General features: G+C 43.0%; 1 protein-coding gene across 4 annotated transcripts in view; it reads left to right on the top strand.

Moving 5' to 3' along the window:
• FER (FER tyrosine kinase) overlaps positions 1–14,310 on the top strand; it is a 168,106-nt gene that overhangs the window by 28,803 nt on the left and 124,993 nt on the right. For all 4 annotated transcript variants that reach the window (XR_014013104.1, XM_081213663.1, XM_081213662.1 and 1 more), the window contains exons 8-10: positions 747–866; positions 2,100–2,222; positions 3,196–3,385. Coding sequence is in view for 3 of the 4 variants with exons in the window: in XM_081213663.1 (XP_081069789.1) it covers positions 747–866; positions 2,100–2,222; positions 3,196–3,385 (433 nt within the window). In the remaining variant the exon portion in view is untranslated. The remainder of the gene's footprint in view (positions 1–746; positions 867–2,099; positions 2,223–3,195; positions 3,386–14,310) is intronic.

Genomic DNA, 14,310 nt, shown 5'->3' with positions numbered 1-14,310 from the left:
GTCCTAGTGCATCAGCATTTGAGATAGTGTGGTTTAAATCACCCAACCTGTTTGAGGGACTGCTTCATACAGGTGAATAGTTGCACCAGAACTATGTGAGCCACCTGTGTGAGCTGTCAATTGTATGAACTGGTCCTCCTTTGATCGTGTGATTGGTGTAGATTGCAGCCATTTCATCTGCAGAGAAGGAGCTTTCAAGGATCAGACTAGAAATTCTTATGGACATAAGTCCCGTTCCTCAGGCAAGAGGTTAGTGGGATGGGGCATGGACAAAGGAAATCCACATACAACTACTTTGGCAAAGGTCATTGTCAGCTATGGAGGCATAGTTCATAAAAGTACTTACTTTCTCTACGCTTGTTTTAAATATAAAATATATTGTCTCCTATGGTCCTTCCACTAAATCTTAGTATAATTGTCAGAACTAACAGCCTGTAGCTGGCCAGCCTGGTATGGAAGAAGAATACAGTGTCATTCCCACTTCAGATGCTTGGTGTTAGTCTGTGTCCCACCTTTGGCAGTTCCTAGAACAAGCAGTCCTAGTAGCCCAGATGAAATTCCATTTGTGGGACCTGTATTCATATAGAATCACAACAGCGCCTATGGACAACCGTGATATGTTAATATCCTGCTTCCTTTAATTAAATGCAGTTGTATTTTTGTAGACTACGAATAGCATATTGTACTTGTGTGTGAAGTGTCTTTGAGTATTATATCAAATCAATCAATGTTTTGCATCTGTAAAGGACACCAGATGTTGCGCAACAAGAAATAGAATTTGATACATCTTTATTGGAAGAAAATGAAAATCTTCAAGCTAATGAGATTATGTGGAATAATTTAACAGCTGAAAGTTTGCAAACGATGTAAGTAACTTAGCCTCCTTTCTCATTTTTTTTCATCTTGCCTTATATGATTCAGTTACTGGCATCTCCAGGTAGACCCCTACGTGAAAGCTGGAGAGCTGTGCCAGTCAGTGTAGATAATACTGAGCTAGATAGACAAGAGTTTGCTTCACTGCAATACAGCTTCCTATGTTCCTATTTGTTGACCAGGGTGATGAGCAAAGTGACTGCAGTGTAATGATCAGTAAGCTTAGGAGAGTGGGGAATTGTTACTGGGGGTGAGTGATATATCAATATTTTGTCTCTTACCGGTATGAACTTGAGACAGCGATAAAGGTTTCATATTTTTTTTTCACCCTGTAATATATCGAGAATGCACTACCCAGCTGGCCTTGCAGACCCAGCAGGCAGGAAGCAGCACTTTACTGCAAAGCAAACCTTTACTGCAAAGTAGATGACCATTTCCTGCCTTCAGATCTTCAAAGCATAAGCCCCTGCTGCCTCTCACCTGGTGTTGCAGAGTAAAGGGCTTTACTTTGTAGTAAAAGCTGCTTTCTTCCTGCACAGTCTGCAAGGCGCAAGCCCCATGCCTCTGGCTAGAGACAGATCCAGCATAACAATAAGCTTCCTTGCCGAGGTAGGGAGATTCACTAGGCAGAACAGAGACCCAGCACGATATCAGGCTAAGCATGATATCAAGGTCTCTACTCTGCCTAGCAAGAGTGTGTGCCTTAAAGCCCCATGGATCTTATTGGCAGAAAAATAAACTTTGTTTGCTTATTGGAATCGATTCCGATCAGCAAACAAAGTTTCTTCTTCATGATAAGATCAATGTGGCTTGGTTCCTGCTTTTGTTAAGGCAAAGAAGCAACAATTTACTTTTGCAGGAAAGGCTTTATGCATTTGGAAACCAAGGTGCAGATGATGCTGGTGAATGGGCTGTTGAACTTGCAAGTATCCCACCAGCCTGAGCCAACATGGCCAGTGCACAGGGATGGTGGGATTTATAATTCAAAACAACTGGAGGGCTATAGTTGGTAGAGAATGTATCCCAATCGATGTAATATAAGCAAATAATAACAATAGATGGATATGTGTTCATAGATATGAAAAATCTAGAATGGCTTCATATAAGTGTATATTGCTCTCTCTTACATTTTCAACTGTATTCTGATGAAAACACTAGGGAGTTGCTAAGTGTATGCAATATATATTTGTGAGATGAATATATAATTTTTTTCATTGAAACCTTAGGTTGAAAACAGTAGTAGAAGAGCTGATTCAGACACAGCAGACGCTTCTAAACAAGGAAGAGCTAGTATTGGAATTAGAAAAAAAGATAGAAGAATCTTCTAAGATCTGTGAGAGGAAATCTGAGTGAGTAGTAAAAAAAAGTCATGTAGTTTTAGTGTGCCATGATTGGATCTCAAATCTGAAAATACTTAAGCAAGCCTGTCTGTATGCAAATGGCTTGTTTATAACTTGTTAGGAACATATATTCCAAGGTAGCAGAAGACCCTCCGCAATTGCTCCAATTCGGGCATTAAAATCTCCATAAATACGTATAAATGCAGTGAGAAATTTACCACTGACCTGCTCCAGTAAGGAAGTTAAATCTGACCATATCCTGGTGGTCAGTGACTGACTATTAAGCGGAGGAATGTAGATGTTTAAAAGCAAGGTTCCTAATTGTATTAGCTCCTAACAAGTCTCGATCTATTGACCAGTTAGGTAAGCTTTCATTAGAGGAATATGTAGCAAAACCTCTTATTTAGGATAAGGCATACCCAGCCCCATTTCTTGCACATTTGCCATGTAAAGAACCAGGGCTGTCCATATAAGGCAAATAAATTACACCGTGCTGCAATTGCTTTGTAGTTACCTCCATCTCCCTTGCCCTAGCTGCTCCAGTTGAGGATTTCTGGACAAACTTTCTGGACAATGGAGTCCCAGATGATTTATTTTAAGCACTGTGGGTCTGTGCTTGTGTGGTAACCATATTAAAACCATTAAAATTGCAGAATATCCCTCAGTCGAAATGAGCTTTAAAATTCCTTATCAGCAGAATGCTGAAAGCCGAATCAAAAGTTGCCCTCTCAGCGCCTTTCCTATAATTAACATATATGACTTTTAAGTCCACGTAAAAGTAAAACAGATAAGCTCCTTGCCTGCATGTTGCAATTAACATGAACAGCTGAGCCAATTGACTTTAAAACTAAGACAACTTAAAACAGACGGTGTAGCTCAAAGGACCTGTCAGCATCCTCACCCAGAAATCCATGTTTTTTGAGAGGAGAAATTAACTTCAGGTTCCCCCCCTCTAAATTAATTTTATCTCATTCATTTTCAGTGTTGTGCTTCTGTTAAGCCAGAAACAGACACTGGAAGAATTGAAGCAAACGGTTCAGCAATTGAGATGCACTGAAGTCAAGTTTGCTGCCCAGAAGGAACTTCTAGAACAAAAAGTGCAAGAAAATGAAGGGAAAGAACCGCCACCTGTTGTAAACTATGAGGAGGATGCCAGATCAGTTTCTTCAATGGTAATTCCTGTGATTATTATGGCATTAATGGTGTACTTGTATGGGGCTGCAACTAGCAGTGACTGTTAACTGGAGGATACAGCACAACTACAAGGCATCCTGTTTCACTCTAGAGTTACTTTAATGATACGTTGATAAATTAGGATCTTATTTTTTAAAATATTTTTTTTAAATTGAATTTTGGTGCAACTGTAAATACAAAGAGAACTTAAGAATGAGGATCTTACTCGATAGATTGCTTTAAAGCTGGGTTAAAATTAAGGTGGCTAGTAGCGCATCAAGACCAAAGAGAAAACAGATTTGCATAAAACTTGCATAAGCGAATTGATATGTGTAGATTGAAATTCAGAAACGATTGCTGTAATTTAAATGAAAGGGCAGCACTTATTAACATAGTGAGGAAGTCTGGGGCCAGAAGACCTGTGTGTCTGGTGAATCTACTGCCTAAGTTCTAATTGCAGAAAGGCAGCTTCAAGGCTTCATGGACTATGATAGCTATGACTATATCCTCTTTGTCCAGAACATTACATTTCCAATTACTAGGGCTATGCACCAGATTTGACTAAGTCCTGAATCCTGAGCCACGTTGTGCCTATTTGGAAGGATTCAGGCCTTGCACAAGTCAAGCTGAGATAGCCACAGATCCCTGTCGGTTGTGTTGAATGACCCAGAGGGATATGGGGCTGTCAATTGTTGTAAACAAAATCTGCTCTTATTCCCTTATGGGGGGACACAAGAGTCCTTATAGAATCCTTTGTAGGTTCTCCATCAGTAGGAGAAAATAACAGAGGCCAACCAGAGAATATTGGGAAGCAAAGCAGCTAATAAGTCTGATCTTTATTGAACTGTTGCAACAGGGTGTTCCCCTCACACACAGGAGAGAGGAGGAGGACCCAGAACAAAGGTGTGCCTGCCCTTATATAGACATTTTAAATTGCCCGCCCTGGAGTCCAATACCACCCCCAGAAACCTCATACATAGCTTGCAGAAGGGGTGTAGCCCAAGACCACCCCCCAGATACATCATACCTACATCACAGAAAAGGCGGTCCACAACAGAAATTTGAATGTTGTTTTTCCTGTCTACTGGTTATCTGATTGCCTTTTCCGGTAGTCTGCCATTTCTTTGAGATGGTAATCACTTAGTTCCTAAGACAATGGGAAGGTTCCCTCACCCCCTCCCTCCTTGCAGAGAAACATTTGGTCAGTTTTGGGAGTCAAAATGGTTTCAGGACTGTCTTCCTGTGCTGCTTCAGACGTGGTTTATATATTGATGTACATGTTTGCTTGGCACATTTATGAACATTTATTATATATATGAGACCTTAATTTTTTTTTAATTACACAATGATAAGGCATCAGGCAGGAGGAAGAGGCGTGCATTGAGTTCCTTGTGGCTGACAGCTGCCTATTTTGAGAGCAGGTAGGAGCCTAATGCCCCGTGACTCTCCTTCCTGCCTGATACCCCACTTGATCAGTGCCTCTGCATAACAGCTGTTGAGCAGAGGCATTGATCCTGTGTGGTGCAGGGTGATCCTTGCAAGTGGCTTCCCTACAGAGAAGTCACTTGCAAAGCAGCACCCTGAAGGATAGATGCCTTCAGCTCTTGTGTGGAGGAGGCATTATTTCTGCACGGTATGGGTCCTGGATTTCTTGCTGACATCATAGGGTCACTGGATTGGAAGCCGTAGCTCTGCCCTGAAATCGAGGCAGGAAAAGAAATTATTTTGGAAGAGGGCAGTTCCCAATCAGCTGGTTTATTAGTTTCTGACTATCCTGGCAGAATGGACTGTATGGATTTTGGGGTCTCAGTTATGTTCTTACCCTTTGGAGTAGGATATAAGGCTCTGGATCCCCACAGGAATTCTAATTCATAATATCTATGAAATTGTGTGGCTTAGCATTGCTTCTGTTTCATGGCAGGCAGATAAAACAAAAAAGACATAATTCATTTTATTCTAGTTGGTAACCATGCATCGATATGTGGGAGCGATTCACTAGAAATTTCTGAGTGGCTTTTCTCAACATGCAGAGGTTTGGAGCTTGTGTTTGGTGAAGAAAATTTTCTCTCATTTTTTTGTTCTGCCTGTCTGCATCACGTCAACATGACATCTTGGTTTGCAGGAGAGAAGACTTCATGACATCTATATCTCATGCATATGAAAATGTGCATTTGATATAATTTATTTCTGTCTCCATTAGGGCATGCTTGTTTTCCCATAAACATGTCCAAATATACTGTCTCAATACTGGCTATTGTTTCACCCTCCCTCTTTTTTCCCATCTAGTTGTTTTTCAAATGCCAAAGTTGCATTCATTCCCCTGTCACTATTATTGGTATGCAAAACATGAGATGTACATGCTGCTCTGGACAAACTAATTTGATAAGGGCCTCTGCTAGAAAGTTTGCAATATAAATTAGGTATAGTGTAGCAGGAAAAAATATATACAGTGGTACCTTGGTTTAATAATAATAATAATAATAATAATAATAATAATAATAATAATAATAATAATTTATTATTATTTATACCCTGCCCATCTGGCTGGGCCTCCCCAGCCACTCTGGGCGGCTTCCAAAAAAATATTAAAATACTGTAATACATCAAAGATTAAAAGCTTCCCTAAACAGGGCTGCCTTCAGATGTCTTCTAAAAGTCTGGTAGTTGTTGTTCTCTTTGACATCTGGTGGGAGGGCGTTCCACAGGGAGGGCGCCACTACCGAGAAGGCCCTCTGCCTGGTTCCCTGTAACTTGGCCTCTCGCAGTGAGGGAACCGCCAGAAGGCCCTTGGTGCTGGACCTCAGTGTCCGGGTAGAACGATGGGGGTGGAGACGCTCCCTCAGATATACTGGACCGAGGCCGTTTAGGGCTTTAAAGGTCAGCACCAACACTCTGAATTGTGCTCGGAAACATACTGGGAGCCAATGTAGGTCTTTCAAGACCGGTGTTATATGGTCTCGGCAGCCGCTCCCAGTCACCAGTCTAGCTGCCGCATTCTGGATTAGTTGTAGTTTCCGGGTCACCTTCAAAGGTAGCCCCACGTAGAGCGCATTGCAGTAGTCCAAGCGGGAGATAGCCAAAGCATGCACCACTCTCGCAAGACAGTCCACAGGCAGATAGGGTCTCAGCCTATGTACCAGATGGAGCTGGTAAACAGCTGCCCTGGACACAGATTTGACCTGTGCCTCCATGGACATCTGTGAGTCCAAAATGACTCCCAGGCTGCGCATCTGGTCCTTCAGGGGCACAGTTACCCCATTCAGGACCAGGGAATCCTCCACACCTGCCCACCTCCTGTCCTCCCAAAACAGTACTTCTGTCTTGTCAGGATTCAACCTCAATCTGTTAGCCGCCATCCATCCTCCAACCGCCTCCAGACACTCACACAGGACCTTCACCGCCTTCACTGGTTCTGATTTAAAAGAGAGGTAGAGCTGGGTATCATCCGCATACTGATGAACACCCAGCCCAAATCTCCTGATGATCTCTCTGTTTAAGAACAGTCCTGTTTAAGAACAATTTGGTTTACGAACTCCACAAAACTGGAAATAGTGTCCCGGTTTGAGAACTTTATCACAGTCTAAGAACGGAATCCGAATGGTGGAAGAGCACCGGCGGCGGGAGGCCTCATTAGGGAAAGCGCACCTTGGTTTAAGAATGGACTTCCGGAACAGATTAAGTTTGTAAACCAAGGTACCACTGTACAAAGAAAATTAACTGAGAGAAGGAAGAAAGGGTTGCTGTATCAGTACTTAAGAAAAAGTAAATTAGTTTTCTGATAATATTGCCATGGCCATACTAACCATAGAGGCAGCTTGCAACTACTTTGGGTGCCAAAATGACTGGGGTGCTAGCCTCACCTATGTAAACGGAGAGCACCACTATGTGTGGATTTTTGAAGGTGACACAAGAGACAGCTTAGTAGCTCTTAGACTGGGTGATACTCCCTCCCTTCCAGGAAAGATAAATGAAAGCCTTTTGATCCTCATGGAAACACACTTCGCCAAATATGTGCCTGTTTTGATGTGGGAGCATTTCACACGCATACCTCTAAGCATTTCCTTACATTTCACATGCATACCTCTAAGCATTTCCTTACATTTCCTGGACTTTACACACCCTAGTCTTGGAGACTAGCTTTCAGAGGGAAAGGGGGGCAGGGAGGGTGTTTCCAGGGAGTGTTGGGACTGGAGGGCGCTGGAGGGGCTAAGAATCCATTCCTACCTCATGATACTTGTGTACAAATGACTACTACTCCCCACATTTGTGCTCTCTATCTTTGCTTTGTAAGATGGGGTTCCCCTACCCTTAATTCAAAGAAGAATGCTAAACACATCTTTTCTGTAATGATTGTGATTGATCATCCATTTATCAGTATTTCATCGATAAAACAAAAGTATTTTGGTGGTGAATTATATATAACCTTTTCTCTTATCTCACCATGCTATAATTCTTAGTCATTTTTGAATGGCTTTTCAGATTTAGCACGTATAATGATCCTCCTGAATGAAAAGTATTTATTTAATTAGAAGTTAAATTGTTGTTTTCATTGCAAAGCAGGTCATCCTTTTGACCTTTTCAATTTTGTTATTTAATTCTTCTTGACTTAAACAACTATGAATGCCTTACGCATTTCTGGTTTATGATCTGCAGCATTCTTTTATGAATTTACAGTGTTGTTGAGCACAAAAATATACATTCAGCAGCATAAAAAACCATTGCTATTCAACTATCCTTAAGTAAATTATGCAAAGCTTCTGTATGCAGATGCAGCATAAGATTTAACGTATAAGGTATCTGTAAAATAGATTCTTGATCAGTTTTTTTTAAAAAATATCATTATTATAAATTAGAGTGTTACTGTTTGCATGGGTTTCAGTTTGACATTCATTTAAATATTTTAAATGTTTTTAGTGAGGGTTCATTGCTCAGTTTTTACTTGCCCTCCAATACAGCATGGAAGCTAAGGAGTGAATGGGGTAGAGCTTGGTTTTGTGTTGCTCTCTTCCCCACTCCCCTCATCAGAGTGTGAGTCATTCTTTCAGATAAACACAGGATCTCCTTGTATTTCATTTCCATCTCCTCACAGTGAAGGAAAGGGTAAGAGAGAGAGAGAGAGAGAGAGAATGCTCAGAACCCAACCTTATCACTTCCTAGGGGGTTAATTGGACTGTATTTTACATTACAGTGGTATCTAAGGTTAAGTACTTAATTTGTTCTGGAGGTCCGTTCTTAACCTGAAGACCACTTTAGCTAATGGGGCCTCCTGCTGGAGCACGATTTCGGTTCTCATCCTGAAGCAAAGTTCTTAACCCGAGGTACTATTTCTGAGTTAGCGGAGTCTGTAACCTGAAGCGTATGTAACCCGAGCTACCATTGTAATTTGTTTCCCATGCTTCCACTTACTGATTACCCTTATGGAATTGAGAGAGCTCTGTCACCTTGCTATATGTCACTGATAGCACTGACCTTCATCTGGTAGGCTGGTTCCCACAAGTTGGTCATAGCTTGGCATTTAGTGGGCTGCCCCTGTAACACTATTTCTGCATATGGTAAAATAAATAAGTGGGTCCCATAATGCATATTTGCATTGAAAGGTGCTTCCTAGGTGTGGAAAGTTGAGAACTGCAGGTGTAGTAGTGTTGAATTTGGGCAAACCGAGGCTAAGCACCTGTTGCTTCAGCGTGTAGCTTGATGGGTGACCACTCTGACTGGCCTATTGGGAAGATAAAATATATTAATTCCATGTATCTCTGAACTCCCTGAATACTTAAGAGGAGGGTAGGGCATAAATGTGATAAAATAAATGCTGCAGATGTCAACATTTTGATCTTGTGGGTAGTTTCTGTCAGCTTTCTCTCATAAAGTAGTCATAGCATTTTAGTGTTTATTAACCTTAAGGGCAGGATTCTGCAGGGAAGAGAAAATGTGACATAACTTTATCATGCTCACTCATGATTGCATGGTGAATGTGAAATTTCAAGATTCTTGTTAGAATCTTTGTTTCCTCTTCCAGTTTCCTCCTGTGAAATGGGATCAGGTTCCCTGTCTACCCCCTGCTCCTGATTTAAAATGGGGTAGTAACTTCATTTGTATTTGGTAGCTTTTCCTTGGAAAAACTTAGTTCATAAAACTGTTATTTTGAGGTTGTGTGTGTTGTATTCAGCTAATGTACTTAATAGGAATTTTGCATGTCCAGTGAAACAAATAAAATCAAGTTTGGTGATTTGTAGTAACTGTGGAAAAGAAAAGAGAAAAGAGAAACTCAAAGTTGCTTAAAAACATTTTTGTCAGCATTTTTATATCAAGAATTTCAAAGTGAGATCTTAAGAATGGTTGTGATTGAAGCTGAAGTTAGAAATATTCATCTTGGCATTAAATCAGTGACTGTCTAATAAAAGTATTCATCTTCTTTTTGGAAGCTATATTTCATTATTGCAGCAAATAAACTGTGGGAACATCAAATGTTTTATCTGTTTTCAAGAAAGTGAATAAAAGCGGAATAACATTAGAACTCTGTGTAGAAATGAGGGTATGCAAATGTATGGAATGAAAACAATGTTAACATGACTTCATGACAGCATTCTGGAGGAAGTTAGGATAATTCTGCTGTTCCTAGATGACCAGGGAAGGAAACCAGGACAAAGAGGTCTAGGCACTATAAATTATTTTGGTGCTTTTACCACGAAAGGTTTCCTACATGATGGAGTAAAAAGCCTGCCAAAAGTGGGTCCCAGAACTACTATATCCAATGTCTGATCTCTTCCTTTCTCAATTCTTAAGAACACATGGTGGAGAATGGACAGATTTACAACAGGGAAAAGAGGGCTTGAAGAATTGGGGATGAAGTGGGGAGGCACTACCGCTAATAGCAAACTCAGCTGGCCAGCTCTGACAACCATTGCAGATTCGGCCTTCTCGCTGTAGCCTGCTTTGCTCCCTGTGCAACTGGTCTGAAAACGTGCTCCAAAGGAGCGAAATGTCAGTTCTTCTGTCTCATAGCGGAAGAGAGACTCTGATCCATCGTTCTATAAGATTTGTAAGAGAGGTGTGTATTATAAAAGTGTGATATGGATTTAATCATATAATGGCCAGATTTTGATGTAGTGCTAATAATCTGTGATTTAATGTTTCATGTACAAGCCTTTGACTCCTACTGCGATGGGGAGGGAATTGGAAAGTTTCACTTCCTTGTTCAACCAACTGCTGCGCCTTATGTGGGAAGTCTTAACTGCGATTTAGGGCAGCTTCCCCAACCTAGTACCTTCCAGATGTTTATGGCTGCATCCCTTATCAATCATGTCCAACATAGCATACTGGCTGGGACTGATGGGAGCGCTAGCTAGCTAAAACATGTGGAGGATACCGGTTTGAGAAAAACAGGTTTAGAGGAGTAAGTCAGGATCAGAAACTCTGCTATGAAGATAGCTGACTCAAAACCTACCGTACTTGGACACTCTGTGAATCTGTATCAATGTCCAGTGCTTAAAAAAAATGTTTAGGGGTAGTCTCGTTTTCCTACTTATACTGAAATACTGCTTCTCAATGAGGCCAAACTTAGATTCACAAAATGTTTAGGGGTATTCGTACTCCTGCGTTCCCCCCAGAAAAAAAGCACTGTCAAGGTCCATCTCAAATTGTTCATATTATCGACAAAAAACAATAGTTCTGTCAAAGATGGAATGTTAGGTATAAAAATCCATCATATCTGGGTCAGTTTGCCAGTAGGTGGAGCTCACTGCCAGCTTAAAGATATGATTTTTAAGAAAAACCTTTATTTAATTCACAAGTTTGTTTTTTAGAACAAAAAAAGTACCCATAAGGTAAGAGAACCAAAGAGAACAAAAAAAGAGTTTCTCTCTGTACTAAAGGAGACTGCCTTAAATCACAAATGTATGTCCAAATTATAATGAGGCATACTTTTGCTACACTTCAGTAGGGAGATTAGTCAGATAAGGTCAAGCTGGGAGAAAATCATGGACTCTACCATTTGCTTAATGTCACATCACCATCCTTTTCAGTTAATACAGATAACATAGTTGGTAGGGCAGCTTTTGCCAACCTGATGCCTTTCAGATGTTTTGGACTATAGCACATCAGTGTTAGGGGATAGCTTAAGCAGCATTTTTAGCTCAGGCAGCATCTTTAGAGTTGGTGCTTGGTTTTTAGGGTCATTTTAACTGTGTGTATTATTTAATCACCATATTTTTCGCTCCATAAGACGCACCTGACCATAAGACGCACCTAGTTTTTAGAGGAGGAAAACAAGAAAAAATATTCTGAATCAAATGTTGTACTAAACTATTTAATAAACTACTGGTATATTAGAATAATATTTCAACCATGTAAAGTGAACAGTAGTCAACAGTGGCATTAAGAACCATCATCACTGTCATTAACAAATGAAGAGAGACTTTATCCCCTAGTAAGAGGGGCAGGCAATGGAAATATATGAGCTTCCCACATTGAGTCTCTTAGATCTAAGGACTGTATGGTTTTGCCCTACACAATTATTTTAATAAAGCCAAAAGAAGTGGGACTTTCTTCCTTTTTGTTCATAGCAGAGAGCTCTGGGGGCTTTCATATGAGGGAGGAATGAGGGAGAAATCTGATTCAGTTCCCATTTAAAGTCAAACCTACCTAATTCTCACCTTCATACACAACACAAGGACCAAACCACAGCCGCCCTTCAAATTTCACACTTCTGCAAAGGTAGGCACTACTGTCCTGGCAAGACCAGTGGCGGAGGGAGGGTCTTGCGTGGTGGCACGTCACCTGTGAGGATGTGGGACGTCGCCCATGTGAGCATTGTCCCAAGGGGGTGGCGTGCCCGCATGCACCCATCCCAGTGGGGCGGCCAAGCACAGGGGCAGAGGGATTACAGGGCTCCCTCTGTGCTTGCTTTACACCCGTGTAAGTGGCTTCTGTCCCGCTTTGCTGCTTTAAAGCGAGCAGCGGAGGAGGGAAGGACGGGAGCCATGGCTCCCATCTGTCCTCCTTCCGTGCAGCATTCGCTTCATAAGACGCACAGACATTTCCCCTTACATTTTAGGAGGAAACAAGTGTGTCGTATGCAGTGAAAAATACGGTACAGTGGTGCCTCGCAAGATGAAAAGAATCCATTCTGTGATTCTCTTCGTCTAGCGGTTTTTTCGTCTTGCGAAGCAAGCCCATTGACGGATTAGCGGATGTCAGGGAACTGCCATCAGAGGCACGGGAGAAGGAGAGGGTCTCTGATTCTGCAGGGGAAGGTCCCAGCGCTAGGGGGAGACTCAGCCGGGAAGAAGGGGAAGAGAATGAGTGTAACACCAGGGATCCAGGAGAGCAACGGGACAGGGAGGTGCAGGGGCTCCAGGACCCTTCGTTGGAAGTTAGCGAGGAGAGCCCAAGCACCCCGCTGCCCACGCCCACCCTGCGCAGGAGACTTCCGCGCAGTGAGAGGCGGAAACGATTGGGCGTCAAACAACTCTTATGTTGGCAACGCTTTAAGAAACACCCACAGACAGATTCTACGAGCGACTAAGGGCAGCCACGCTAAGATGGGCTGCGCAGTCCGGAGGGTTTAACCAGGCAATCCGATGCTCAAACGAAGCAGGATTACGCACGAGTAACTCCCAACCACTACAGCAATCTGTCTGTCCCTGAAAGTTGCTCGTGCGCAACAAGCAGAAAGGGGGCATCATGAGTAAGACCGGAGGAGCTGGAGCCACGGGAGGGGCGGCTGGAGGCCAATCGCTGGAGGAGAGAAACTGCGATTTGGAAGAGCACATAGCCATCCTGACGGCGAGGCTGGACGAACGACGGTCGCTGGATGCTCAGGGGAAACCCACCCCCATAGCGAGGAAGGTACCGGGACTGGTGCACAAGTTTGGGGGAAAGCCTCAAGAGTATGGGGCGTTTAGAACAGAAATAGAATATGCCTTGAAGCTGCAGAAAAATGATTTTGAAAATGACGCAGCCAAAGTTGCTTATATTGTGGGGCACTTGGAGGACGGGGCCAGGACATTTTGCCAGAGTCTGCCCACAAAGAAAGGTCTGGCAAGCAATGGTGGGGGGCCGTGGGGGGCGAGGAGGAGGAACCCCAGACTCCAGAGCAGGGAAACGGACACGCTTGGCTGCCAATCAGCGGGCACAGCAGCCGAGCCAACAACCAATGAATGTGCCCAAACCAGATTCTCCAAGAGCAGCAATTGCCATTGAGGTGGTGCTTGAACTCCCAAATGGGCACCCAGTGAAGGTTCAAGGTATGCTGGACTCAGGGAGCTCATGCAATTTTTTTAGTAGGGACTTTGCCTTAGAGCATCAGCTGCACCTGCTACCTTTGGATGCACCTCTGCAAGTCACCACCATTGATGGGAGGGAACTGATTGGGTGGGAAGTTACCCACCAGACCCCGCCGATGAGAATGAGAGTGTCTAGGCACTCAGAGACAATCGCCTTCCACGTTGCCTCATTAGCGGGTCCCCCAATAATATTAGGGATGAGCTGGTTAGCGCAACATGATCCGGTGGTGGCGTGGCATCAGAGGACCGTCAGCTTTGGGTCTGACTACTGCCTGCAGCACTGCCTAGGAGGGGAAACGCCAAGGATGAGCGTAGCCAGAGTGGCAAGCACTGCAGTGGAGGGTAAAGGGAAGGTGCCACCGCAATATGCTGATCTGAAGGAGGTTTTTAGTGAAAAGGGGGCAGTCCAGTATTTTTTGTGGACAAAAAGGACACTGATAAACCGAGGCTGGTCGTGGACTTTAGGGGGGTAAATTTGGTGTCAGAACCTGTGACTTTCCCGATGCCCAGAATTGATGACATTCTGACGAGAGTGAGGAAGGGAAAGATTTTCACCAAGCTAGATCTGAGGGGGGCTTACAACTTAATCCGGATGAGAGAGGGGGGTGAATGGAAGACCACCATGTTCACACCCCTGGGGG

This window comes from Podarcis bocagei, assembly GCF_964188305.1.
Source record: "Podarcis bocagei genome assembly, chromosome: 11".
NCBI lineage: Eukaryota > Metazoa > Chordata > Lepidosauria > Squamata > Lacertidae > Podarcis > Podarcis bocagei.
Note: the sequence above shows the minus strand (reverse complement) of the source record. Positions and strands in the feature narration are given on the sequence as shown.